The 23,733-nt window shown below is 55.4% G+C and overlaps 11 protein-coding genes and 2 non-coding genes across 13 annotated transcripts; 7 read left to right on the top strand and 6 right to left on the bottom strand.

Moving 5' to 3' along the window:
* Nucleotides 1–496: 496 nt before the first annotated feature.
* CHGG_05303 (uncharacterized protein) lies at nucleotides 497–1,287 on the bottom strand (the record flags this gene model as incomplete). The annotated part of the gene is made up of 2 exons (XM_001221397.1): nucleotides 497–1,044; nucleotides 1,110–1,287. 2 exons carry the CDS (start codon nucleotides 1,285–1,287, stop codon nucleotides 497–499), a joined length of 726 nt encoding a protein of 241 aa, XP_001221398.1.
* A 1,495-nt stretch (nucleotides 1,288–2,782) lies between these two features.
* On the top strand, nucleotides 2,783–3,169 carry CHGG_05302 (uncharacterized protein; the record flags this gene model as incomplete). The annotated part of the gene is made up of 1 exon (XM_001221396.1): nucleotides 2,783–3,169. The coding sequence occupies one exon, from the start codon at nucleotides 2,783–2,785 to the stop codon at nucleotides 3,167–3,169; it is 387 nt and encodes a 128-aa protein (XP_001221397.1).
* A 1,402-nt stretch (nucleotides 3,170–4,571) lies between these two features.
* CHGG_05301 (uncharacterized protein) lies at nucleotides 4,572–5,531 on the top strand (the record flags this gene model as incomplete). The annotated part of the gene is made up of 1 exon (XM_001221395.1): nucleotides 4,572–5,531. One exon carries the CDS (start codon nucleotides 4,572–4,574, stop codon nucleotides 5,529–5,531), a length of 960 nt encoding a protein of 319 aa, XP_001221396.1.
* A 210-nt stretch (nucleotides 5,532–5,741) lies between these two features.
* On the top strand, nucleotides 5,742–5,823 carry CHGG_11378. The gene has a single exon. It is a non-coding gene; the product is annotated as a tRNA-Thr (tRNA).
* Nucleotides 5,824–5,851: 28 nt separating this feature from the next.
* CHGG_11379 lies at nucleotides 5,852–5,933 on the top strand. Its single transcript has one exon. It is a non-coding gene; the product is annotated as a tRNA-Thr (tRNA).
* Nucleotides 5,934–7,168: 1,235 nt separating this feature from the next.
* CHGG_05300 (uncharacterized protein) lies at nucleotides 7,169–9,907 on the bottom strand (the record flags this gene model as incomplete). Its single annotated transcript, XM_001221394.1, has 4 exons — nucleotides 7,169–8,304; nucleotides 8,376–8,786; nucleotides 9,543–9,674; nucleotides 9,742–9,907. 4 exons carry the CDS (start codon nucleotides 9,905–9,907, stop codon nucleotides 7,169–7,171), a joined length of 1,845 nt encoding a protein of 614 aa, XP_001221395.1.
* Nucleotides 9,908–10,321: 414 nt separating this feature from the next.
* CHGG_05299 (uncharacterized protein) lies at nucleotides 10,322–11,259 on the top strand (the record flags this gene model as incomplete). The annotated part of the gene is made up of 2 exons (XM_001221393.1): nucleotides 10,322–10,608; nucleotides 10,665–11,259. 2 exons carry the CDS (start codon nucleotides 10,322–10,324, stop codon nucleotides 11,257–11,259), a joined length of 882 nt encoding a protein of 293 aa, XP_001221394.1.
* Nucleotides 11,260–11,367: 108 nt separating this feature from the next.
* On the bottom strand, nucleotides 11,368–12,317 carry CHGG_05298 (uncharacterized protein; the record flags this gene model as incomplete). Its single annotated transcript, XM_001221392.1, has 2 exons — nucleotides 11,368–11,654; nucleotides 11,792–12,317. The coding sequence occupies 2 exons, from the start codon at nucleotides 12,315–12,317 to the stop codon at nucleotides 11,368–11,370; spliced, it is 813 nt and encodes a 270-aa protein (XP_001221393.1).
* Nucleotides 12,318–13,140: 823 nt separating this feature from the next.
* CHGG_05297 (uncharacterized protein) lies at nucleotides 13,141–14,608 on the bottom strand (the record flags this gene model as incomplete). The annotated part of the gene is made up of 3 exons (XM_001221391.1): nucleotides 13,141–13,543; nucleotides 13,603–14,171; nucleotides 14,246–14,608. The coding sequence occupies 3 exons, from the start codon at nucleotides 14,606–14,608 to the stop codon at nucleotides 13,141–13,143; spliced, it is 1,335 nt and encodes a 444-aa protein (XP_001221392.1).
* Nucleotides 14,609–15,414: 806 nt separating this feature from the next.
* CHGG_05296 (uncharacterized protein) lies at nucleotides 15,415–16,582 on the bottom strand (the record flags this gene model as incomplete). Its single annotated transcript, XM_001221390.1, has 3 exons — nucleotides 15,415–15,800; nucleotides 15,864–16,275; nucleotides 16,334–16,582. 3 exons carry the CDS (start codon nucleotides 16,580–16,582, stop codon nucleotides 15,415–15,417), a joined length of 1,047 nt encoding a protein of 348 aa, XP_001221391.1.
* A 2,243-nt stretch (nucleotides 16,583–18,825) lies between these two features.
* CHGG_05295 (uncharacterized protein) lies at nucleotides 18,826–19,263 on the top strand (the record flags this gene model as incomplete). The annotated part of the gene is made up of 1 exon (XM_001221389.1): nucleotides 18,826–19,263. One exon carries the CDS (start codon nucleotides 18,826–18,828, stop codon nucleotides 19,261–19,263), a length of 438 nt encoding a protein of 145 aa, XP_001221390.1.
* Nucleotides 19,264–20,245: 982 nt separating this feature from the next.
* CHGG_05294 (uncharacterized protein) lies at nucleotides 20,246–21,201 on the top strand (the record flags this gene model as incomplete). The annotated part of the gene is made up of 2 exons (XM_001221388.1): nucleotides 20,246–20,423; nucleotides 20,486–21,201. 2 exons carry the CDS (start codon nucleotides 20,246–20,248, stop codon nucleotides 21,199–21,201), a joined length of 894 nt encoding a protein of 297 aa, XP_001221389.1.
* A 335-nt stretch (nucleotides 21,202–21,536) lies between these two features.
* CHGG_05293 (uncharacterized protein) lies at nucleotides 21,537–23,131 on the bottom strand (the record flags this gene model as incomplete). The annotated part of the gene is made up of 4 exons (XM_001221387.1): nucleotides 21,537–21,562; nucleotides 21,641–22,580; nucleotides 22,651–22,674; nucleotides 22,973–23,131. 4 exons carry the CDS (start codon nucleotides 23,129–23,131, stop codon nucleotides 21,537–21,539), a joined length of 1,149 nt encoding a protein of 382 aa, XP_001221388.1.
* Between the last annotated feature and the right edge of the window lie 602 nt (nucleotides 23,132–23,733).

Genomic DNA, 23,733 nt, shown 5'->3' with positions numbered 1-23,733 from the left:
GATGCTGCTGTTTTCTGATTCTGTATGTACCTACCTACACATGCAGCGAGTCCTGAGAACAGATTTTGTATATGATCGAGATTAAGAAGGTTAGGCCAAAGCAATTGGTATGTACCACAGTGGTTGATTGTTGATTTCAATGGTTGGTCCACAACTTGTGCAACGGCTGCAATCTGTGCCAAAAGCAAGCCCTGTCACTGGGTTAGGGGTCCACGACAGGGCTGCGGTGTCACAGAAGGTCGAGAAGGTGTGGTGCCACACGGAGATCCTTGTCGAACCACGTTGTGCCATGCGAAGGATGTGGATCTAGGGCCATGGAAAAGAACACTCGCCTAACACTTGACTAGGTACGGAGTGCAGAGAGCAGAGAAGTGATTAATGATTAAAAGCAGAGATGATTCAGCTCTATGTGAGTCACCGAAGCCATGCCATTCGCTATTTTTCCCCTCGTCCTTGCCCATCCGAACTCCCAAGCCATGTGATATGTGGTGTTGACCTACTTGCCTTCCCAGAAGAGGTCGACCGACTTGCCATCCAGCCACTTCTCCATTTCGCCGTACATGCGGGTGAACAGCTCGCCACCCGCAGTGGGAAGATCGAGGTCAATCCGGTAACCAAGGCGAGCCTGAGCGGCACCGAGGTACTTGTAGCCGGTGGGGATCTTCTCCAGCTCCTCCTTGGAGAAGACGGGAGCAGTGCGGCCATCGGTGGGGACCACCTTGTCCTTCTCGTAGAACAGCTTGACGTACTTTGCCTTCCATTGCCTGGTCTCGGCGTTCTTCTCGCAGAAGAAGATGAAGCGACAGTCGCAATCAACGTCGAACTCGGCGGTCTCGGTGTCGGGGGAAGCGCCATTACCGCCAGTGGTGGGGTCGAACTTGAAGCGGTGCGTGATGGTGGCCTTCATCTTGCCGATGGCACGGTTGTTGTTGCTGGCCAGCTCGACCAGAGTGCCGCACTCACGGTGCATGATGAAAACGCCCTTCTCCTTGCCAGCCTTGGAGATAGCAATGAAGTCGTCGACAGGCTGGGGGCCGCTCCAGGCTGATTGAAGGTGGGAGTGGTCAGCGGGGGTGTGCTTGGCTTGGGGAATGTCAGATCAGACTTACTAGTCCAGACGGTGGCATCCTCGGCAAAGAGGTCGCGGTAGTTCTGCCACTCGGAGGCATCGCGATAGACGGGCCAGCCCTTACAGAGCTCACTAACGGCAAGGCGGTCGCTGAGATCATTGGCAGTGCCGTTGATGTGCGAATAACACTTGCTGTGGGGGTCGACAGGAGAAGTCATGATGAACTTGATCGGACGCTTGGTTGGGAAGTTGTGGTTCCAGTTGACTGGAATGATTGAGCTGGGGAATGGTGAAGAGGAATGAATGGACGAGAGGGGGGACGGACGAAGGGGGGGGAAGAAGTGGTGGTGGAAAGGAAAAGAGTGTTTGGGCTCGCATGGAAACAAACAGGTTTTTCACTTTGTGTGCCGAAATCTTCAAATTTTCACCGCCCAGCACCCTGATCGTTCCTTCCCGCCCTTTGCTAGCTGCTTTATCGTCATTGACCGTCATAGTTCGGACTGAAGCCTGCTCTGACCCGCTAGCGCACCCTTTCGGCTCTGCCTTTCGGCCCACCATTGCCGACCATACCCGTGCAAGGAAGGAGGCGAAGGGGGATACGAAGCTAGGAGGAAGGCGTGGGTTTGGCATGGTGCTTTGATGCCAGTCCAGGAGAGATGCTGGTTTGACTGGCACGGTGTAAGTGACAAGGATGACAGGGGGGAAGAGTTCATGTTTTCCGGTTGCTCAAGCTTTCAGGTTTGTGGCAGGTTGCCTGACCCGAGCAGGAGAAAGGATCCAGAGATCCACTGTTGGCATGCTGGCTGTTCACCTCATGGCACGGGTAGATCCCGGATCCAGGATCTTGGGTGTCTTTTGCTTTTCTGGTTCAGATCGGACTTTCTCAAACTGTGGAAAACTTGAGAATTACCATGTCTGGGTCCCATGTGTGACTGGCCGGTGGCCCTGTATTTCCACTAACGCTCTGTCGTCAGCCGAGCTGCGGTGAGCAGAGCCGCCATTCCATTGGGCTGCCATGCGTGCGTGCTGACCTGTACCATGTCACAGACATGCAGGTACGCCCCTGCCTCAAGTGCGCCAGGTACCCACTGTTTGGGAATGGAATTGGGACATCTTTTTGGGCACCAAGTCCCATGTTCGCTTCCTTGCATTCACTTTTGCTCACCTGGTTTGGGTGTGGGTGGCGCCCTTTAGCCCTCCTCCTTTTTCGCTGATCGACAAACGCCTCCAAGATCTTCACCGCCAGCGCAAGGCTTGGTACCGAGATAACACCCTGGTCATGTAACCAGATTGCTGGGACTGCCTCCTGTTTCCCCGAGTGTTTCCGATTTTCGCCTCACCCCTTGCACAGTGCACGGAGAGCGGTCTGATGGTTGATGGTTCCAGACCTGGCTAGGACCGAGTCATCTTGGCGAGAGCGGTGAAGGGAGCCTGATACCTTGGGAGAGCGTCGGAGCATTTCCACTGCAGAAATTCCTTGTTGATGTTGTTGCTTCTGAGTGTTGTTGCATTCAGGGGTCAATTTGTAGGGTTAGGGTCTCTGGGTGGGTCGGAGGCTGAGGGAGGACTGCGCAACTTGCCCCGCCTTGCCCGCCTTGCCCGCCTGGAAATGCCCCGAAGCCCTTGCTGAAGTTGCCCCTCCTCCATTGCAGTGCACCCTGCATCGCTTCGCATCTGTTCTGACACAGTCCCATCCCAACATCGCCGCCCATCATGGCCGAACCCATCCATGTTGCGTCGCACAGCGAATTCGACTCGCTCTTGGCGACTACGAGATACGTCATCGTCGATTTCTACGCCGATTGGTGCGGACCTTGCAAGGCGATTGCGCCGCACTTCCTCAGGATGGCCTCGACATTTTCCATCCCCGGTTACCTCGCCTTCGCCAAGGTGGATGTCGACAGGGTCGCGTCCGTTGCCATGAAGTACCAAGTCGCCGCCATGCCCACCTTCATGTTCTTCAAAGAAGGGAAGCAGGTCGCCGTCAACGGCAATGTTACGATACAAGGCGCGAACCTGCCGACCTTGACACAGGCGGTCGAGAAGATGGGGAGGCTTGCCAAGGAGAAAGCCGCCGCGGCCGCCGCGGAAAGTGCTTAGGCCTGGGTGGAGATGGGGGCGATTCGGGGCAAGAGGAAAATGACAATTGCGACAAAGGAGAGAGAAGAGCTCTGGCCAGACACACACAAGCTACACCCGTTAGTCGGCGGTTGGAATACCGAGTTGTCGGGTCGGGTCGGGGCCTGGCATATTGACAATAGAGAGCACTTGTCTTGGTGTCGGGTTTTCGTTTCTCAATCCGCGCAAATCGTTGCATCGTCCCTGCTGGCTAGTGACGGGAAAAACATTAGTTGCGGGTTGAGCGGGAACGGCTGGGTTAACACGTTAGCTCGACATTTGGACCTAGATCCGGATCGGCCCTCAGATCAGGGTGATGTCATGCCACAAGGACAATGCTCCATCCTTCGTCCTGTCGAGTGGCTGAATAGTCGACTCTATTGTCGCCATCATCGGCCGATCGCGTCATGGACCATCGATGTCAACCCTCGCTTCTGTCTTTCGCCCAGCAAAATTCAGAATTTCCACTCGATAACCAGCGATCTTTCGATAAAACGAAGACCTGTTGACGGATTGCGCGAGATCACCCATATCCTTACCTATCCAAGAATACAATGCCTGAACGTTCTTCTAAACGATTGGAGATGGGACAACGCCGAGCAAGCGACTCGGTCGTGGAAAGCGGGACTCAGACGGAAGACGATCAAGTATTAGAGGAGCAAGATGTAGGCCTTCCGAGAACCCGGAGCCTCAGCCGCCACCGGCAGCTTGCGCAAAGGCCGTCTCGAGAAGCACAGGTTACCCGACGGTCAGACGAGGCGATAACACCACAGAATCACCCGGACCGCCGCGGTGATCTTGCAGTCAGGTTGGACATGGACCTGGAACTTGAGATTACCATGCATGCCAAGATAAAGGGTATGATTGAGCTGTCCATCCTGTAAGTCTGCTTTTGTTCTGCCCTGGGTTGTTGGGAACTGCCTGAAGCTGACGCCTGCAGGGACTCAGGACAAGTTAACCAACGACGACACGAAAGGGAAACTTAGTCGACACGTGCTGTAGCCTATTGCGATTCTATTGCGATTTGAGCGGGTGGTTGACAAGCTTGACAAAATGTTGGACATAGGGCACATGGATCCATCTGCGGGGTGGTTGTAGTGGCGGTGTTGTCTCGGTCACCTGGTCACGCGATGAACTTGACTGATCGGACAACCGTCACACCTCATACCCACGAGTTGTGCGCATCGCGTGGAAGAACGAATGCGATATGGAGGGCAGAATAAAGTCTGGGACGCAGTTCAGTCCGCTTCACTGGCACCCTTGAAGTCATTCATCCCGAGATTGTTTTTCTCTGCTCCTCGCATCTATTTCCTTGGATCTCCTCATCATCCAAGTCAAGGGTCTTGTTGGCGGAATAATACTCAGCACGCACCCAACATTCGAAATGCCATCCTCCCGCCGCTCATCGCGGGCCGGGTCGTCAGGGGGGAAGAAAGACTCGAAAGTGCCTCCTGAGATTCTCCACCAGTTCGGCCGCGCAATCCTTTCCTACTCCCTAAAGAAGCTTAGCGAGCAAAAGGCACCTTCCAAATCTCGATCCCAAAGTTCCCGGCGCAAATCCAGCCGCAGCAAGCCCCGGGAGCCCTCCTCCGCCAGCAAACGCGGCAGCAGCCGCGATTTGCCCCGCAGCGACAGCGGCGATATGCATGCGCTCGTCAGCCAGCTCGCGGTCGGCGTCTTTGCCTTTGGCATCCGCGCCCTCATCCGGCGCAGGAAGGAAGCCAAGAAAAAGGCGGCTGCGGCTGCTGCCGCAGCCGGCACCCGGTCCGTTCCCGGCGATCCGGGAGGGGCCGGGGACAAGAAAGTCGGCGCCGGCGCGGTCGACCCGGAGTTGTCCGCCGCCCTCGACAGCGTCACCCAGGAGCTGCAGGGCGTGTCCGACTCGATCAGGCGGTTGGCCCACTCTGCACCGCCGCCGTCGCACCGCGACTGCATGGTCCGGAACGTGCTGGTGGCGGATGCGGACCGCTTGACGGGGTCGCTCGCAAACATGCAGGCGAGCATTCACAATATGAAGAATCTACATCCGGGGTTGGAACAGGGTATGCGGAGTCGGCAGCAGAGCACGAGGAGGGAGGGCTTTAGGGAAAGGGGTGGGGTGGATGAAGTGGACCGTCGAACGGAGAAGCGCGCGACAAGAAGCAGAGGAACACCGCGGACAGAGGAAGCAAGGTCGAGAAGCAGGAGGGTAGATCTGACCAGGGAAGAGGAGAGTGACGAGGGGCATCGGAGCCACAGGGGGTATCGGACCCGCGTTCAGCCTGGAGAACGGCATCGACACCGTCGGAGGCGAGACGACGAGGAGGTCCCCCCGGGCCGGCGGCCTGCGCCATTGCAGCGGTGATGCGCTCCCTCCCTCTCCTCGCTCAACACCCTTGCCCCAAACTGTCCCAACTGTTCGGTCCCCGTCTTCCCCGCGCCAGCACCCGCCCGGGGTCCACATCCCAAAATTAGCCTCGGAGCCGCAGCCCGCCCGCCAGACCCGCTTAGGACCAGCCCTAACCACCGTGTCCCCACCACATCACCACCAATACCTCTCTCGCGCTCCATCAAAGCCCGCATGGCTCAGTGGTAGAGCGTGTCACTAGTAAACCTAGGTCATGACAAGGTCGTCAGTTCGATTCTGGCTGTGGGCAGCGTACCTCGTCCCATCATTCATCAGATGCCCGCATGGCTCAGTGGTAGAGCGTGTCACTAGTATTTCTGGATCATGACAAGGTCGTCAGTTCGATTCTGGCTGTGGGCAACGTTCGGGGAAGAGGATGGTCGCATCGCTTTTGCTGCGGGGCGCCTTTTCACTTTTGCTCGGCAGGGTGTCTGTTGTTTTGCTGAGCTGGCGACGGTGTTGGTTGGTTTGAACTGGATCGACCGTTATCACGCAAGGGCGCCGATAGCAATGCTTTCCTGTCTTTGTGCGTAGAGTTTATAATGCATGAACTTGTTATATGCCTCTCTGTCTCTCCAGGGCTGCTGTGCCTAGGTACTTTGTAGGAACTGTACATCCAACACCCCCTGAGCATAGCTCTTGACCCTTCCTCCACTGCGCACAACTTAGTTACCCAAACCTCACCAAAACAGGCAAGTCCGCGACACAGCCTGGTCGATGCCAACCCAAAACGCACGATGACAACGCAGGCGCCAACGTCGGCGTGCTGCTTGCGAGCCGTGTTTCCGGTAGAGGGGTGCCTGGGCATAGTGGGGGTGGGAGGGTCGCGCGACCCGAGGCGTGAGGCTAATGGCCAGGGCTGGAACGAGAGGGGGGCGTGGGATGTATGCGCATTGGCGGGGTCAAGCCGCGGGGTTGCTGCTCAGGGGGGGTTCGTGTGGTGCTCGGCTGTCATGCGGGCAACGCCGGGGGATGGATTGCTGGGTCATCAGATATGGAGATTGGAATGGGAATTGGAACATGGCACGGGCTCACAGCCTGGCGAGCTTCATCTCTTGAGCGTGTACGCCATTCCCGCGCCGCACAAAGAAGTGAGTGCAATAGCGGTTGAGAGGAGCAGTTATGGCTGCACGCGAACGGGTGGGGCAATGGCCAAGACACCTGCTTCTGGCTGTCAGATGACGGAGCACGATAACAGCCGCTAGGCTCGCCATCGTCGGGCGGACTTGCGCAATGGCAATGGTGCCTGGAACTGCGGCCCGGAGCAATTTCCCGGTGTTGGACAACTTTGACAGATACTCTGCGATATTGGTGGCGGGATTGGGGTAGGCCGTGACACACCAAGTTTGGCCGAACGATGGCGGCGGCGATGCTCTGTTTCAGCAGTGGAGAGAGCTCATGGCGGTTGGGGCCGGGCCAGGAATAGAGAGTTGGAGTCAGGGTGTGGTGACATGCGGGGAAGCCGCGGGATGACAACTCGGGGGACGAGGTTGTTGGCTGTCCATGTCAAGGACACCAATCGAAGTTAAACAACACAAAGGAATCATTGGGTGGCTTTTGAACGTGGCAGAAACGTTTGGATTGGGAGAATTCACTCATACGATTAAGCACTTCTCCCGCATGCTCTTCAACTCGAGTAACCAGTTCCGCCTCCCCTCTCTGGCGGGCTCCCGGTCCCTGGCATCCCAAAGACTGTGCAACATCTGCATGGCGGTCCGGATATAGCCCCACGGACATATCCACGGGCTCGTTGTCCACACAGCCTCCATCCGCGCGATGCACCAGGCACGCTGCATCGGATCGTCGGTCTGGGCACCGACGACAAATGTCGGCCAAACCGTCCCCTTTAAGTGGATGTGATCGATGGGCACGGCCGCTAGATAGCCCAGGACTTCCTCGATGAGCATAACGACCGACGAGGGGAAGGGAATGGCTTCTGGAACAGCGAGAAGGATGTACAAACACGCAGTGGCGCGGTGGGCGAGCGCGATGCTAAGGCGGATGTCGAGGTCATCGTCAGTCGAGAGGCCATGGATGTTTTGCACCCACTCGGCGAGGTCTAGAGACCGGGCCTGGTGAATCAGGGAGAGGGCGTCTTCCTCGACTCGGCTGTGGTCGCTTCGGTTGCATAGGTTGCTTGCCGAGAGAAGGATGTGGAGGATTTCTGGGGGGCAGCAGTGATAGCTGAATGCCTCGGCACGCCTGAGGATGGACAAGAACTCGGATGGGTCGTGCTCGGTCCCAGCTGTTAGGGCTACCCCGCTAATGGCTGACCCGAAGACGCGATATGTGAGACAATCGGCAGCGATGGCATCAATGCAGGCCATGAGTCCCTGGTCCAGATGCCCGTGGGCCGGATGGCGGAGTGACGACATGAGAGCACTGGCAGCTTCCATGTGGACTTGCCAGCCCCCCTTGCCGGAGTCGATCAGATCTAGATTGATAAGAAAGACGGTGGCGGCTAAGACCATGGCTTGGTTCTCGGGCGTCATTTTGTCGACGGCAGACCGAAGAAGACTGATGGCTTTGCCTTTGGCTACCAGGGCGTCGACCAGCTCAGGTCGTTCGGGCTGGTTTTGGTAACCATGAAGGGCGGCAAGATGCATGGCTCCAGTAGCTACGATGACGGCTTTGAGAAAGTCAAATTCGTACAGCAAAGGGACGACAGCGCGGAAAGGGTTGCAGTCATGCTGATCGAAGGACACCAGGTCTCGACACACGGCGGTGGCGACTGTGGATGTGAGCAAGGGTTACCTAACGGGACATAATAGAATGAGTAGCGTATTGGTCTGGTTTGCTTACAGTGGTGAACATAATGCCTGTTTCGGCGGTTTAACCCATCCAGCAGAGGATCACGAAGCGATGGATGGAGGAAGAGTGTTGACTTTTGGATTGCAGCCCGAGGTGGAACTGAAACCGGCTTCGGTCCTGGCTTCCCGGCCTTGGCCACGGCCAACTGTCCCACTAGCTTTCCGCGGACAGCGGGTGCATTGGCCCACCGCAAGAGGGTGCCATAGCCAAGACAGTCTTCACCAGAGATGGCGCACTTGCGACAAGACGGGAAGGAGCGGTCACAGCGGAGACGGCGGCGACGGCAGTTGTGACAAGCCCGGGGCTTTGCGGCTACCGGTGCACGGTCAAGCGGCTCAAGCCCTTGCATCGAGGTGTTGGGTGCTTTAACGGCGTCTTCATTCCCTGGCGTTTGGTGGGTGTCTGTAAGGTAAGGTAGGTACGGATTGCAGTCGTGACAGTGGTGTTGGTAATTTGGTGTTGGAAACTGACGGCTCCGAAATCGAAGGCAATGGCATCCACTTCCCCACTATTTTCGGCAAGCACCGGCGCCGGTTTTGGCACTCCGGACTTGAAGCGCTAGGCTCAAAGTGGCACTTGAATCGCACACCTGCATTCGCCCCAGATCTCAGCTGGCGAACATCAACCAACTTACCTAGCGAGCCTAGGTACCTTATCTTTCGGTCCAAGAAGCGGAGGCCGTGCCAAATGTAATTTGTAATCCGCGGGTATGAGGCAAGAATATCAGCGTATCGACCTGCGGGATCAGCCCCGTTTCCAGGTTGACGTTATCGATACAGATTCGATATTTCTCCGATTGATTCAGAATGGTTCCTATTTTGGCCACCCCAAGATCGGATGGGACCAATGCGGATCCCTGAGTTTGCCATGCTCTGCAGCGCTAACCAAGAATGGCACCAAATCCTCAACGGCTGCAGGGTCTGGACTGCTTCATTCAAAAATGAAATTCGTGACTAATCCCATCCTGGTGCAGCAGTTCAGTTTCGCCTTGGCTTAAAACCGAAGCTTCCCATCAACATCAACATCAATACCAACCACAACCACAACTACGAGAGTATGGGTTAATCATTGATCATTCGTCACAATAACTAACACGCTCTCTTCAACGCCGCCTTGCAGCGCCTGCGTCATGACCCCCAAGGACGTGGAAAGCATTACTACTGGCCCTCTCTCCGGATCCGATGACAATGACCGAACAGACACCGAGATTCCGAGTCCGAACCCGGAGGCTGATGCCATCGACCTCGATCAGCTCGGCCGCCAGCGGCCCGCCGTCTTCAAGAATGCAGTCTACGAGATTCTCTTTTGCAGCTCCCTGCTAGTTTCCATGTTTATGGCCGTGGGTTTCCCTTGCCACTTTCATTCCCTTTCGCGCCGCTGACCAACCTGCTCAGGAATTCTTCATCTCGGGCTTCAACATTATCCTTCCCAATGTCTCCAAGGCCCTCGACATTCCCAAAGGTTCCCAGACCTGGCCCGCCAGTGTCTTTTCCCTGGTCACCGGCTCCTTTCCTTCTCCCCATTTGGCCGCCTCGCCGACATTCACGGCGCCTACATCCCTCTTTAACGCCGGCATCGTCTGGTTTTTCATCTGGACTTTCATTTCGGGATTTAGCGTCAATTACCAGATGCTCATCGTAACCCGCAGCTTTGGGTGGTCTGGGGACCCGCCGCCTTCTTGCCCACTAGTATCATGCTGCTCGGCAAGACCTACCGCCCCGGTCCGCGGAAGAACCTGGTCTTCAGCTTGTGGGGTGCATTTGCGCCTATCGGCTTCTTCTTGGGTATTATCACCGGTGGTGCCACGAGCGAGTATCTGTCATGGAGATGGTACTTCTGGCTAGGCTCCATCGTCACCTTTCTTGTGTCCGTGTGCTCCTTCATCACATATCCCGCGTGACCGGGCCCAGACACGCGCCGAGAACGCCCATATCAAGATGGACTATTGGGGAGTGGCAACCACCGTACCCGGATTGATTCTAACCACCTTCGCCATCACCGATGGCGCTCACGCACCTGACGGCTGGAAGACCCCTTACATCCTAGTCACGTTTGTTTTGGGCTTGTTGCTGCTGGCCACCGCCGTCTACGTCGAGGGCTGGGTCGCCGAGCAGCCCTTATTGCCGTTTGACTTGTTTAAGCCTAAGTACATGGGTCGCATGTCCGTTGCCCTATTCTTTGCCTACGGCGTGTTTGGCATATTTCTGTTCTACGCCAGTTTCCAGTAAGACGGTCACCCTCCCTTGGTTCCCATTCCATGGAAGCTGACCCATTTCTTAGTATCGGTGACTTCATGGGTGCTTCGGCCCTCCAGACCGCCGTCTGGTTTGCCCCTATGGCTGCAGGCGGTATTATCCTTGCCACGGTCGGCGGTTTCACCCTACATCTGCTCCCAGGCCGGATCCTGCTCATCATCTCGGCATGTGGCTATATCGTCACTTGTCTCCTCTTCGCTTTTGCGCCCATCGACGCAAACTACTGGGCCTTCATCTTCCCTGCCATGATTGGATCCACCATCGGTATCGATATCACATTCCTTGTCACCAACGTCTTCATCACGACCAACGTGGCCCGTGAGAGGCAGGGCATTGCCGGAGCCCTGATCAACACTTTATTATTCGTTGGTATCAGCTTCTTCCTCGGCCTCGCTGACCTGGCCGTGTCCGAGGACGAAAACAGGGGTGGCACCGAGGGTCACAAGGTGGCATTTTGGTTTGCCACCGCATGTTCCGCCGTCGTCCTTCTCATCTTCACCACCATCAAAATCGGTAAGGCCGAGAGCGAGCTGACGGTAGAAGAGCGGGCGGCACACATGGAAGGGACTGGCGAACCCAAACCTCCCTCAGCCACGAGGAACGAAACTGTCCCTGTATGACCGGGAGTGATCGGTACGTTTTGGGTACGCAGGATAGAAACAGGATAGAGGAAAACAGCTTTGAATATAGAACGCCTAATGATCAACACGCAACGAGGATTTCCCTCTCTATAGCTCATCCCTCACCCACCCGTTCTTGATCTCCTCTTTGGCCTTTTGGCGCTCCTCCCGTTGCTGCCGCCGCTCGTTCCTCTTGATGGTCCTATGCATCTTCTCCCACATTAGCCGCGACTTCTTTCCCTCCTCTGTCTCCACGACCGACAGAGCCTCGATCTTGAACGTGATGTCCCGTTTGCCGAGGTCGCGTTGGGGCTTGGTATGATCGACAGGCCACGCGAGCACCGTGTGATCCTCTCCAGCCCGGGGCTTGTACTTGGTCAGGTTGTTGAGGTCGCCTGCACACAGTACCCTGTTAGCATCCTCGTTCCGGACAGCCACACAAGGTAATCCTTACGTTCGCAACCGCTCCCCTTGGCCACCCACAACGGCAGAATCTCGTAGAGAGCCCCCGCCGGAAACACAACGATCTTACCTCCGCTCGCCACCTCCGACGCCTTCCCCGCCTCCTGTTGCCCCTCCCCTCCACCCTCCCCCCTCTCCCCCGCCACCTTCTCCTCCGGCTTCTCAAAAACACCAAACAACCACCTCCTCTCATTCGCCTCACTCTCATCCGCCCTCTGCTCCTCAATCCACGCCCTCACCCTCTCCGGCACCTCCGCCCACTCCATTACCACCAACTCCCTATCCTCCCCCTTATGATCCACCCCATCCCAACTACCCACATACTCCCTTGCCCTCAAAAAGGCCTCGATCCCGCCGCGCCACGGCGCCAGCCCGGCGGGGGGCGCCTCGGCCAGGTCCCGCAGCCTGTACATGCGCGCGGCGAACGACGCCGCGTGCCGGCACAGCACCTGGAAGCCGCCCGGGTCGGTGCCGTCCTCGGGGAAGGGCCGCGACCACTGGAAGCTGGGCACCACGCCGTACTCGTAGACGTCCCAGTTGATGGCGGCTCGGGTGAGGGGGGCGAGGGGGAGGGCGAGGAGGAGGGAGGGGCGCATTTTGGGTTTTTGTTTTTGGGTGGTGGTGGGGCGGTTTTCTTGTGTGTTTTGTTCCCTTTCTTTATTGTGTGAGTTGGGGTTGGGTGTTGGGGCCGGTGTTCAAGATGTAAGTGGATAGATAACTGCAAGATTGGTGATGATGCCTCGCACAGGCGTAATAACTAGCGGGTTAGTCTCGAGCATAGATTAATCGAAGAGCAGTGATGGCCACATGGCCGTATTTAAACTATCTTCGGCATGTTTTGGTTTGGAGTTTGCCATCCGGCTATTCAGGACGGGCAACTCCCGAGCCCCAGATCTTGGGTGCATGGCCCCCTACAGGCTAATTGCCGAATACCAACCATCCTCTCACTTTCCCAATCCGATGCTTGCTTAATATGCTATTTATTACTACCTTGAAAACACGTGTCCAGTACGATGGAGGCTCTGCGCTTTACGGAGGGGCAATCCGTGATGTTAAGCTTTTGGCTTGGGAAGATCACGGCTGGAGTTCCGACTGCCGAGTCCATTCCTGTCAAATTAACATTCTAGAAGCTTCGACATGGTCATAGATGCAAAAGACATAGCCGGCAGTGTTCAAGTTTGGCTACAGACTCAATATCTAGTTATTGAGTTACTGGTTTACCTAGTTACATCGTGTTTTAACTATGCCAGCTTTCTCGCCCAAAAATGCCCCCATTTGACATCATCTCGAAACTGATCCCACCGATCACAGTTATTGTTTAACATTCTTCCCAGCCCGGTGTAATATCCTTCTAACGATAACGTATATGTCCTGCCCCTAGAGATCCCTGCCGTTTTCCTTTACCCCTTTTCTGAGTCCTCACATCTTGAGGAGCCACTTCTCCTGAGCTCGTTGATCAAGGCCCCGAATCCACTGCACCGTTTTCCGCGCCGTGTAGTCAGATAGCTCTTCGTACTCGGTCGTGTCCCTGGCCATCAGCCTGGCGAGTGCGTGCTCCCAGGGCGCAATATCCTGGGGAGGGACAACATAGTCACCGGTCTTGGCGTCCACCTCGCCCGTCACCATCTTCACAGGGACGAGGTAAGGGAGGTCAATCTTAGCCTCGGGAATGCCGCCTGCGTCAGACGCCATCACGGGGATCCCGCGGAGTTGCGCTTCGGTGATGACGGCCCCCCATGCCTCGTTCCACACCGAGGGTACCAAGAGGACCTTGATCCTGTCCCAGATATCCCGCTCTGTGTCTGTTGTTGAAGGCTCCACTCTGTTGAAGACGGTTAGAGTTGTTTGGAGGTTATTGGTGTGACTGATCTTGAGGCTTACTTGACGTTTGGCAGCTGCTGAAGCTGGTCGAGATGCCATTGTTTGGTACCCCAGCTCTTCCAAGTGACAAATTTGATATGCGGCATTCTCTTGGCCAACTCAATGAAGATAGGAAGCCCTTTGAGTGCACAAGCGTTGACCAGACCGACTTCGGTTTTATCGACGTTGTTCCGGCGCATTGGGATGTTACCGCCCTCGAGATATGTCCAAGTCGCGTGGACAAAGAAGGTCGTCTTCAGGTTACCATGCTTCATCGCGTAGTCCTGAATACCACGCGACACGGTCCATATCCCGTCGAGTCCTCTCAGCATTTTGTTCTCGGCCGGTGCGGACAGACAGTGCCCAGAGAGGCTGCCGCAGAAGGGCCCAAATGGGAGCTGCTCTGCAGAGTGGACGATGCACACTCTTTTAAACTTCATATGCGAGTATGGACTCCCAGGCTGCAGCATATGCTGGGTGATTCTCATTGTGAGGCCGTCGTTGAAGACAACGTGCGAGGGCTTGAAGGCTGCGATCTGGCTCGACCACAAGTTGACGAGGGCTGCCAAACGGGGGCTCGCAAGATTATGCTGTGCACCGAGAATGTATTAGCATCGAAAGATAAGCCCATTCTGCTGGCGGTGGAAGCTGCAAGGGCGCCCACCTCCAGATATGCTCTGTGGTCTGCCACCTGCTCCGCGTGGGGATACAACTCCCATAACGCCCGCGAGATGACAATGTTAAGAATTCGGTTTTCATCAACGAATTTGGTGACACGGAGTCGCCGCTTGATCCCAGTTTTGGGATCTTGACCAAGGTCGACGTTAGGTAGACGCTGAACCTCCGGATTGACCCCCTTTGTCTTCGCCTTTGCCACTCCTGCCTCCACTTCGTCATCCCAGGCGTAGCATGTCTGGGCAACCGCGTGACCGTAAGCGCCCAGTTGACGGATGAAGCCAAGGTTAGATCTGTATCCTCCAGAGGGAGCGTTCAGACCATGGGCCGTTTGGACAAGGAAGACACGCATATTAACTTGAAACTCTTGTGCTTATCAGGGGAATGTAAACAAAAGAGAGAAACGAATCGTACTTGATCCGGTACTAGTTAGGGGAACTGTGGGAACTCACGGTCGACGACGCGATGTGGGCCCTGGTTATTATAGATCTGAGCTCGATTAGACTTGATCCTGTCATAGTGAACTATTTTATGGCCGGGCCCCGTTTCCGGTTTGGTGGCACAGCTTCCCAACTTGGTGTCCGTGAGGGATGGCATGAAACAAGGCGTCGCTCTTATTGGCCTGTGGCCGGGGCCCGGACCGTCGGGCAAGGTGACCAAGTTGTTGGCCAACATCAAAGCTTGTTTCACGTTCCCGAGAAAGGAGTCAGCCACCAACTACCTTTTTTCTTTCTTTTTTTTCCCGGAAATTGATTGGCCCGATGGGAGACACTGACCGGAAATATGCGAGCAGGCAGAGGGTCCCAAAAGGTCGGAATACCCCGGGCTTTCTCTTGGGTGCCGTGCCGCGAATGTGCCCCCCCAATGGTAACAAAAGCTGAGCCGCAAGAGTTCAGGCATTTTATTAATAATTAGTCATTTAATCACGTTAAGTAAAACAAGAAAAACAGGTTTGTCCAGAACAAGACTCTTGCTAAGAAGACTATGGTAATTCTTCACGATGCTACACACAGTTGGTTCATGGTGTATCCGCTAGAGAATGAGACCGCCACCAGATGTTGAATATCAGAGCCTACTTGTGACCCAACGTCGTACTTTCAAGACTAACCCTCGGTACCTCAACCTGGGGGTTGTCTCCTTGAATCCACACTCCCACTCTCAGCCCGTAAGCAGCACCCGGCTCGAGGTAGACCAGGTATCGGCGTCGGCTGTCAAGGTTTTGGACAGGGCAGTGGCGTAGATGTCGGTGCGGGTGGGCACATCGTCGCTGGCGGCGTAGTGGAGGAGGTAGAAGAGGACTATGTAGTCGTTGTTGCTGTCCGTAACCAACACAGCTTCCAGCGGACTGCCCGGCATCGGCGTCATGTCAAGGGCCACGGCCGTCGGCTGCGTTAGATTCGCGTCCTTGTCGATCCGGACACGCTGTACCTGGTTGTCGTCTGAGGTGTAGAAGGCCCAGAGGTTTGTCCCGTCATCGACAGCGGTGAGGGCCGCGTGGCTCGACAGTGATTTGCTGTTGTCGTCGATTGTCCATCTGGAGTACGCTGTGAAAAAGCAATTAGCTCTCTATTTCCAGTCTATACGGGGCGGGGCCGAGAGCAAATTACCAATCGCGTCCTGGGAAGACCCGAGGCCGAGGGTATTGTACTGGAAAAACATGACGGGAAGCCTGCTCTTGTCTGTGTCGCTTGTTGAGCTTGACGTCGACTCGATGCCAGGCTCCGCCGTCACAGCGGACAGCGAGGTGCCGTAGAGAGGTGGGTCATCCAGGTCTGGCTGGCCCTTGGCCCAAGTTCCGTTGTTCAAGCTGACCTCCTTGATGTCTCCATTATCGCCCGTGGTCTGGTAGTAAACCGTGACAAAATTGTAGCCGCCGGGATTTACGAGTCGGATGGCCGCGAGTTTTGAGTAAGGGGCGCAGACGCAGTTCTGGCCCGAGAGGCTCCCGATGTGCCACTTGTTGGACTCGAAGTAAACGTCGCGGAGAAGGTTGTTGTCGTCGACGTAGAACACATAACGCTTTACCCGGTTAGTCGATCTTGGGGTCCGAAATGAGTGGGGAGAGTGTGTTACTCACTCTGTCAACATTCGATGACTTGTCATGGTAGAAAGCTGCCGCCAGAGGGGTGAAGAGCTTTGCAGTTGTCATTCCAGATACATTGACACTGGAATAGTCATCTGAGCTATACTTGGCATCGGAGACGCTGCCTGAAACTTGAACAAGCTTCTTGTTGGAGCCCTGAGCATACGTGTATATTTCGCTCGTGCTCAGAGCGAATGCGGCGATGGCCGTCCTGGGCAAGAACTGGATAGCTGGAGTCGACATGTTTTAGTCTCCAGACTCGACAGAGACTTTTAGCCCTAGTTTTCGGACAAGGCAAAGCTGGAGGGGTTATTCGGTCAGTTGAGCCGTGCTGGCGACGAGTATGTTGTCTGCCATCGTTATCACAAACTGACCCTCGAAGTTCCACCTGATATATCATCGGTGTTGATTCCCCTCTCCAAAGCCACATAGAGTCTTATCTTGACTGGCACGGCTTCAACTTGCCAATCCGAGCCTTCCTGAACCACCACCACTGCCCGTATAACCATCGTTACCCCGCTCTCTGCAGTCGCTTCTGCAGTGTGACAAGGTTGGTTGGAATCTGTGAGCTTCGGGGACGTGAAGTGCAGCCATTCATTTTTCCGTTGCACCGACGCATATTTTCAGCTCATGTAGGCACTCAATATTAGAAGCCCAAGTGTTTCATTGCAGACGTATCTAGCTCATGTGTCCTATAGGCTTCCTGCATCGAGTGGCTATATTCACTCGCTGCTTTGCGTTTGCTGCAAAGAGGTGCATGCAGTCACGTCAGGCGTAGTTTGGGTTTGGGGAACCACCTTTATTATTCGCGGCTTCATTCTCTCGCGCCACCCTCCAGACTATCGTCTACACCAACCACGGCTGCTAGCATCGTATCGTCGGGCATAGCAGATATGCATGCGAGTTCATCCGGCGGCCCCCCTTATCCTCCATATGGGTGTTCTGGTCACTTTGTCAAGTTGCTACCACATCATTCGGTCCTTGCCCCGCGGACATACATAGGTACGTAGCTCGTAAAATGGGCACTCGCCTTCTATAGGTCGCGAGGATTGATGTGCAAGACGCAGTCGATCAGAGCAACGTTCCAGACTCTGGCTATCTACAACACCTGCAAGTCCCACTTGGCATATCTCACACGTCTGGTCATGCCCGTGACAAGTTGCTTTTGGTCACGGACTGGTGACCATTCCACTTTGAGTCACCTTTCCCTCTCCTCTTCTCGGGGACATCTAACCTCGCCTAGACCTCTCTGGGAACTGGATGATTATCGAATACGCAGCTGGCATGCCACACACCCTCCAGTCTCTGCCCTGGCAAAATAGAGATGCTAAGGCCCCAACCCTGACCTAGACCTTAAGTAACGCTTGTTTTTTTTTACGTCACCCTTTCGGGAGGTGAGTAAATTGGGTCAGCCACGATTTTTCCTTCCAAATCTAGTCAACTTCGAGACAAGTGTGAGCCCGCGCGCGCCACGCCGGGCAAGCGGGTTGGAGATTCAACGCCCGTTTCACGGGCCGCTGGACGGCAAGCCCGCCGTTTCAGAAATAATACCTTCCCCTAGACCTCGGCATTGTTCAGCCTTGAGTAGAGGAAGGCTAGAGCAGCTCTAGTCTTGGGGGCTTCGTGTTGGGGGTGGGGGATTTGTCCCTAGGATCACGGCGAATTTGCCAAGAGTCCGGGTCCGAATGCCGGCGACCTCTCCCATGGGCCATGTTGTATTAGGAGCTGGGTGAAGTTCATGTATCTATGCGCGTCTTCACTAAAGGATCCCCTCTAGTCATCTCGCTTGCTGGCTTGCGATAAATATGTATGATTACAGATCTAATGATTCCAAACAACCCTGGATAATTTCCCAGCGTTGGGAGCTGATAGTCACAAAGCCACGCAGGTCCCTGGCGCCATAGCTTCGCTAAGTGCTTGGCTTCACGACAAAAGGGCACAACGTCAGTAGTGCTGACGTATGGAATCTCTGACTTCTGCAAACGGGTGTAGTTGCCCATGCTACGAAGGCTGGACCAACCACGGCCTGTTATTGTCTCTTCGTTGTCTTTTGCTAGACATGCTACGTTATGCCGGTTACGAGTAGCATCAGGAGCGGATTGTCGAGGGCGAGCAAACTGGCAAGCTACACTGTGCCTAATGATTTGGATAAATACCACCATAGCTATCTCCTCGACTCAAACCTCGTCCTCCCACCACTCATTGTTCGCTTCATTACTCGCCTCCACACCCTCTCCCCAAATCCATACACCTCCTGCCGCCGGAGTAAAACAAGATGCTCGTTGGAATCGTGTTTCTTGCTGGTCTCAGCCCACTGCTGCCGGGTGCCCAAGCAGCCCCCCCAGGTTACCCCTCTTGAGCCTGAACTTGTTAACGTTTTGGAAGAGATCCACGCCCATACGCCGATCGTTTGGCACGAAGTTGTCAACACAGATGGATCGAGGAGCAACATGACCGACATTGACAACGCACTTTAGGCTGATGCTATGGCCCGTCTCGTTCCTCGCCGCCCCATGGTTGAGAAGCGTCAGTCAAAGTCCTGCAACGGAAGCGGTTCTTGGGCCAAGCAGGCGGTCCTGAAAGACAGCGTAGTAGAGGCGTGCCTTTACCTCAGTCAGTTTCCTTCTTCCTTTCTACCCAGCCTACCGGGCGCTAATGAAGACTATGTAGAGGACACTGCTCTGGGCCAGACCCGAGTTTATGAACGCCCTGGGTTCAACTCCGCCGGTAACCCCATGACGATACACTATACGAAGCAGAGGAACATCAACGAGGGCGACCAGCTCTCTGAGTGTGTCAACGCTGAAATCTGGCTCATTGATAACTGCCATGGCAACAATCAGGACAGTCGCGGCGGCTTCGTGACTTGGAGCAATGGCAACAGATACGGTGTCGATCCGCAGACCCACAACTGCAACTGCTAGAGCGCCGTTAACCTCCAAGGGGATGCAGTTAGATTGTGCTGAAAACCATCCTCCGAGCTTTGTGTTTTTTTTCTTCTTTTTTTACGGGTGGGATATGAGTTTTGTTCTCGCTTTCCTTTTCTTGACTTTCAGCAGCACGGGAGGTTTTATTGTCTGGTGTAGCTAGGGGAGCTCAACCTCCCAACAGATGTTCCTGAGACGCAACACACGGAATCAAGACTTCTTCCCTCAGTCATGAAGAGAGAGGCAGGGGGTGGTCATTAAGCGACGTTGAACGCTAAAGCAGTGTTGAGAAGCGGAGTGGGAGCAGGAGAACAAGAGACTCGGTAACTTGCGTGAGAAAAAGAAAACTCGGCCTGACATTGCATGCGTTGCAGGAAACAGGTGAACTGTTATGAAGCGCCAGATCCGGAACCCTGCCTGCCGCTAAAGAGAAACGAGACCCTTGTCCGCCTCCCAGATATTTCCTCACTCTTATAGGCCAGATGTCATGAGTGTATCCACATCCTCCGAAGCCTGCGATGTATTTTTGCGTCTACCTTCCTTACTCTCTTTTCCTTTCCTTTCATCAGGAATTAGCATGTGAAAGCGGCGTCTGCGGCGGTTCGGCAGGTCGGCCGTTACCCCATTTTCGCCACCGAATACAACGCGCCGCGGAGTGCCCCTGAACGCGTCGGCGACCTCATTACCCACAGTGCCAGGCACGTGGGTTGGATTGGCCGAATCAAAAGCGGAAGGTCATGCGCTGAGCTGCCAGCAGTGGCTGCGGAAGTTTCAGCATCAGGAGCACAGATGGGATTCGGGAGGTGATTGGTCACAATGGGTGAAATGATCAATGCCGTCGCCCTCTCCCGTCAACACCACCTGCCCTCTTTCTCGTGATGTCTTCCTCGTATAAAGCCTGACGCCCGGAGAGCTCTTTGTCCTCGATAGCCAGCACTACGGCAGTCCGATTTACCAGGGGCCATAGTTTGCCATCACGATGCGCGCCGAGACTCTTCTTGCCCTGTTGCCCGCGATCGGCGCCCACGGCATCCGCATCATCCAGGCCAATGATGATGGTTGGGCCGAGCAATACGCCCGATCGTTTCATAATGCCTTAATTGCCTCGGGACACGACGCCGTCCTGTCTGCACCCGCCGAGAACAAATCCGGAACGAGTAAGTGTTCAAGATTCGCGAGTCGCCATCACTTAGGGCGGACATGGAGCTTACACCCCTAGGTTCGCTCGATGTTGAGCCTAGCCCTAGGACGACGGCATGCCAGTATAACAGCTGCCCTGCCAACAGCGGCCCTATTGGACGCGATGCGGCCTCACCGCGTCTGAATTGGGTCAACTCCTTCCCTGTCACGTCCATGCGGTACGGCATCGATACCATCGGCCCCCAGCTCTGGAACGGCGAAGCCCCTGAGCTGGCCGTCTCGGGCCCCAACGTCGGCAGCAACTTGTACCTGGCCGTGCATTTCTCCGGCACTGTCGGTGCCGCCGTCTACGCGGCCAAGAACGAGAAGATCCCCGCCCTCGCCTTCTCCGGTGCGTCCGACGGCACTCTGTCCTACGCCAGCCCCGAGGCCCAGCGTAGCAAGGTGTACGCCGAGCTGGCCACGACACTCACCAATGCTGTCATTGCGAGCGGCAAGCCATACCTCCCGGAGGACGTCTTCCTCAACGTGAACTTCCCCAAGGTCGAGGGCCAGTGCACTGAGGCTAGCCAGTTCAAGTGGGTTCTGAGCCGTATCAACGTCGGCCTGTTCTCGTCTCCGGATACCAAGCAGTGCGGAGAGACGCGGCTGCCCACCGAGACGTCTGTTGTGGACACGGATGGCTGCTACATTTCGGTCAGTGTGGGAGATGCCAACGACAAGACGACCGCTCCGGCGGAGAAGCAGGCTGTGGTGCTGAAGAAGCTGCAAAGCCTGTTGACCTGCTTGCCTTGATGGGCATCGGTTTTGACTAGAGCGTGGTAAATAATAAAAGATGCAACATCTGCTCAAACTATTCAAACCGCGAAATGATACCTGCATCTCGTCGACCTGTCATCCGCTCTTTACTCCCAACCTAATAGCCAGATGGCTTCGTCCTTTTCCAAGGTTCCCATCGCGGAAAAAGGGTGCAACTGCCAAAACCTTTTAGCTCTTCACGTCCCCAAGTCTGTCGATCGCAGTCACGAGCATGTTCCGTTGGGTAAAGACCCCCAACGAGTTCTCTTCTTCCCACGGTTTGTCCGGCCTTGCCAATGACATGTCGAAGTTCCGCACCAACTACCGACCCGTCAGCTCTTCGCCTCCATCCAAAATACTACGACGTGACGTACCTCAAAAACTGTTTTACTGACCTCCATCAACGCGATGGACTTCCCGAGACACTGATACTTACCATACCCAAAGATCAGCTCCTGCACGCGGTGCATGGTAGCCAACCTCTTCTCATCCTTCTCAAACAGCCACCGCTCAGGGCGAAACTCCTCCGCATCCTCACCAAAGACCCCCTTATTCAGCTGCAAGGCAAACATAGACACACCGATGTTCGTCCCACCCGGCAAAAACACCGGCTTCCCATCCACCACGATCGTGTCCCCCCCGTCAGGCACCCTCTTGGGGACCAAGGCCCCGGCAGGCGGACGCACACGCATCCCCTCCTTGATGCACGCCTGCAGGTAGGGCAAGCTCCTCGACCCCGCCTCCGAGATGACACCAGGGGCAGGCGGGGCGGTCCCGTTGGCCACCGCGGCATCGACCTCGGCCTGTAGGGTAGCATACACGCGGCGGTGGGTCAGCAGGTACAGGAACAAGGCACGGATCGAGGTGGAGATGGTGTCGGAGCCGGCGATCAGCTGCAGCAGGGACTCGTTGACGAGCTGGTCGCGGGTCAGGCCGTGGCGTACAAACGACGCGAGCATGTCGGACCGCGTCTCCGTCTCCTGCTGGAGCCGCTCGTCGATGCGCGCCCGCGCGTTCCGCAGCGGCCAGCCGAAGCGGAGCCCGTCCTCTCCCAACGGTGCCAAGAGGCCCATGACCCAGCGGTTTTGTATGAGCGGGAGAAGGCCGAGGGCGAGGAAAATTTTCCCAATCTTGAATCCCATCTCGGTCGTCTCGATGTATCGGTACCGGTCGCTATCTGTGTCGAGGTTGCCGAGGGGTGCCCCGAGGCCGATGGCGTTGATGATGTCGACGGCAAGGTATTGGGTTTTCTTACCAAAGTCGAATGGCTGTGTGAAGTCGGGGGTGGATAGATACTTGGATCGTATCAGGTGTATCAGTTTTCCAATATACGTATCGACTGTGTCCTCCAGTTCAAGATTCTCCTTCCCCGAGTACTATCCGGGGACTGTTTAGCCTGGTATCAAGTCTTGATTTTGGAGATAGGTATGAGTGGTTTAGACTTACTCCTAGGGCCATTTGCTGCCTGCCCTGCGGGTTATGAAATACCCTCGTTGGTCTTCACTAAATCAGATGGGTCTGTCCCCTCGGGTTGGGTCCGCGTTGCCCGGTGCATAACCAGACTCGTCCTTTTTATATCGGAGAACGGGCCGCGCTCATGTGAGTGACGAGCTCCAGGGAGCTGGTAACCAAGTCGTTCGGACCGATTCGAGAGATTGACCCTGAACGGCTTGTCAATTTGGACTGATCCATCGAGGTAGGAATGGGGTCGCTGCGTACCATATTTGCCACATACTTCCTTATGTTTAAGATGCGCGATATTACTAACCGTGGTGACCGAACTCCATGCCTCGGACCACCCCGAACTAAACGGGCCTTTGAAGGCGCTGAGTCGACGGTACACCCAGACTTTGTAGACGAGGTAGACCGCCAGGCCAAGACAAAGCAACAGGCCCCTGGCCTCGTACACTGCAAAGAGCAATTCCATCGCGTCGTATCTTAAACTATTATTTCGACGCGGCAAGATAAACAAGTTATGGAAAGATGGCCAAGACCGTAATAAGGGCGTGGGCTGGAGTGTGAGGGTTCCAGAAGATCAACAGTGCATGGGGTCGATGAGCTGGAAGGATGCACATGCAGAAAGTACCGAGACTCTTCCTTTTGTGCGATCCGATCTCATGACCTGGGATGCCACGCACCAAGGCCAGCATGCAGCAAATACCTGGCCACCGCCGAATAGGATCGAGCCGATCTGCTCCGGGGATGCAGGGTGTGCGGGGAGACTCGTGCTTTGCCTATTAGGCCAATGTTGATCAGCTGTCCAGATAACCAATGCAACCTCGCCCTGAACCAATGTTATACTGGGAACCGAGACAGATTGGCTTAGGGGCGGTTCTGTTACCGAGGTTGAAAGGCCAAGGAAACATTCAAGAGGAGGAAAGCTGGAAGATTACCGATAAATCAGGCTTTGCTAGAGGAACCCGAAATTATACAAGCCAATAACAAGCCCGGACCGAGGAATATTGAAGCTACAGCGAGTAACCAGTTCAAATTTGAGTTTGTGGGTAAAGAAAACCACGCTAAGAAAGT

This window comes from Chaetomium globosum, genomic scaffold (genome assembly GCF_000143365.1).
Source record: "Chaetomium globosum CBS 148.51 scaffold_3 genomic scaffold, whole genome shotgun sequence".
NCBI lineage: Eukaryota > Fungi > Ascomycota > Sordariomycetes > Sordariales > Chaetomiaceae > Chaetomium > Chaetomium globosum.
The sequence above is the reverse complement of the archived record's forward strand: the minus strand, read 5'-3'. Positions and strand labels throughout refer to the sequence as shown.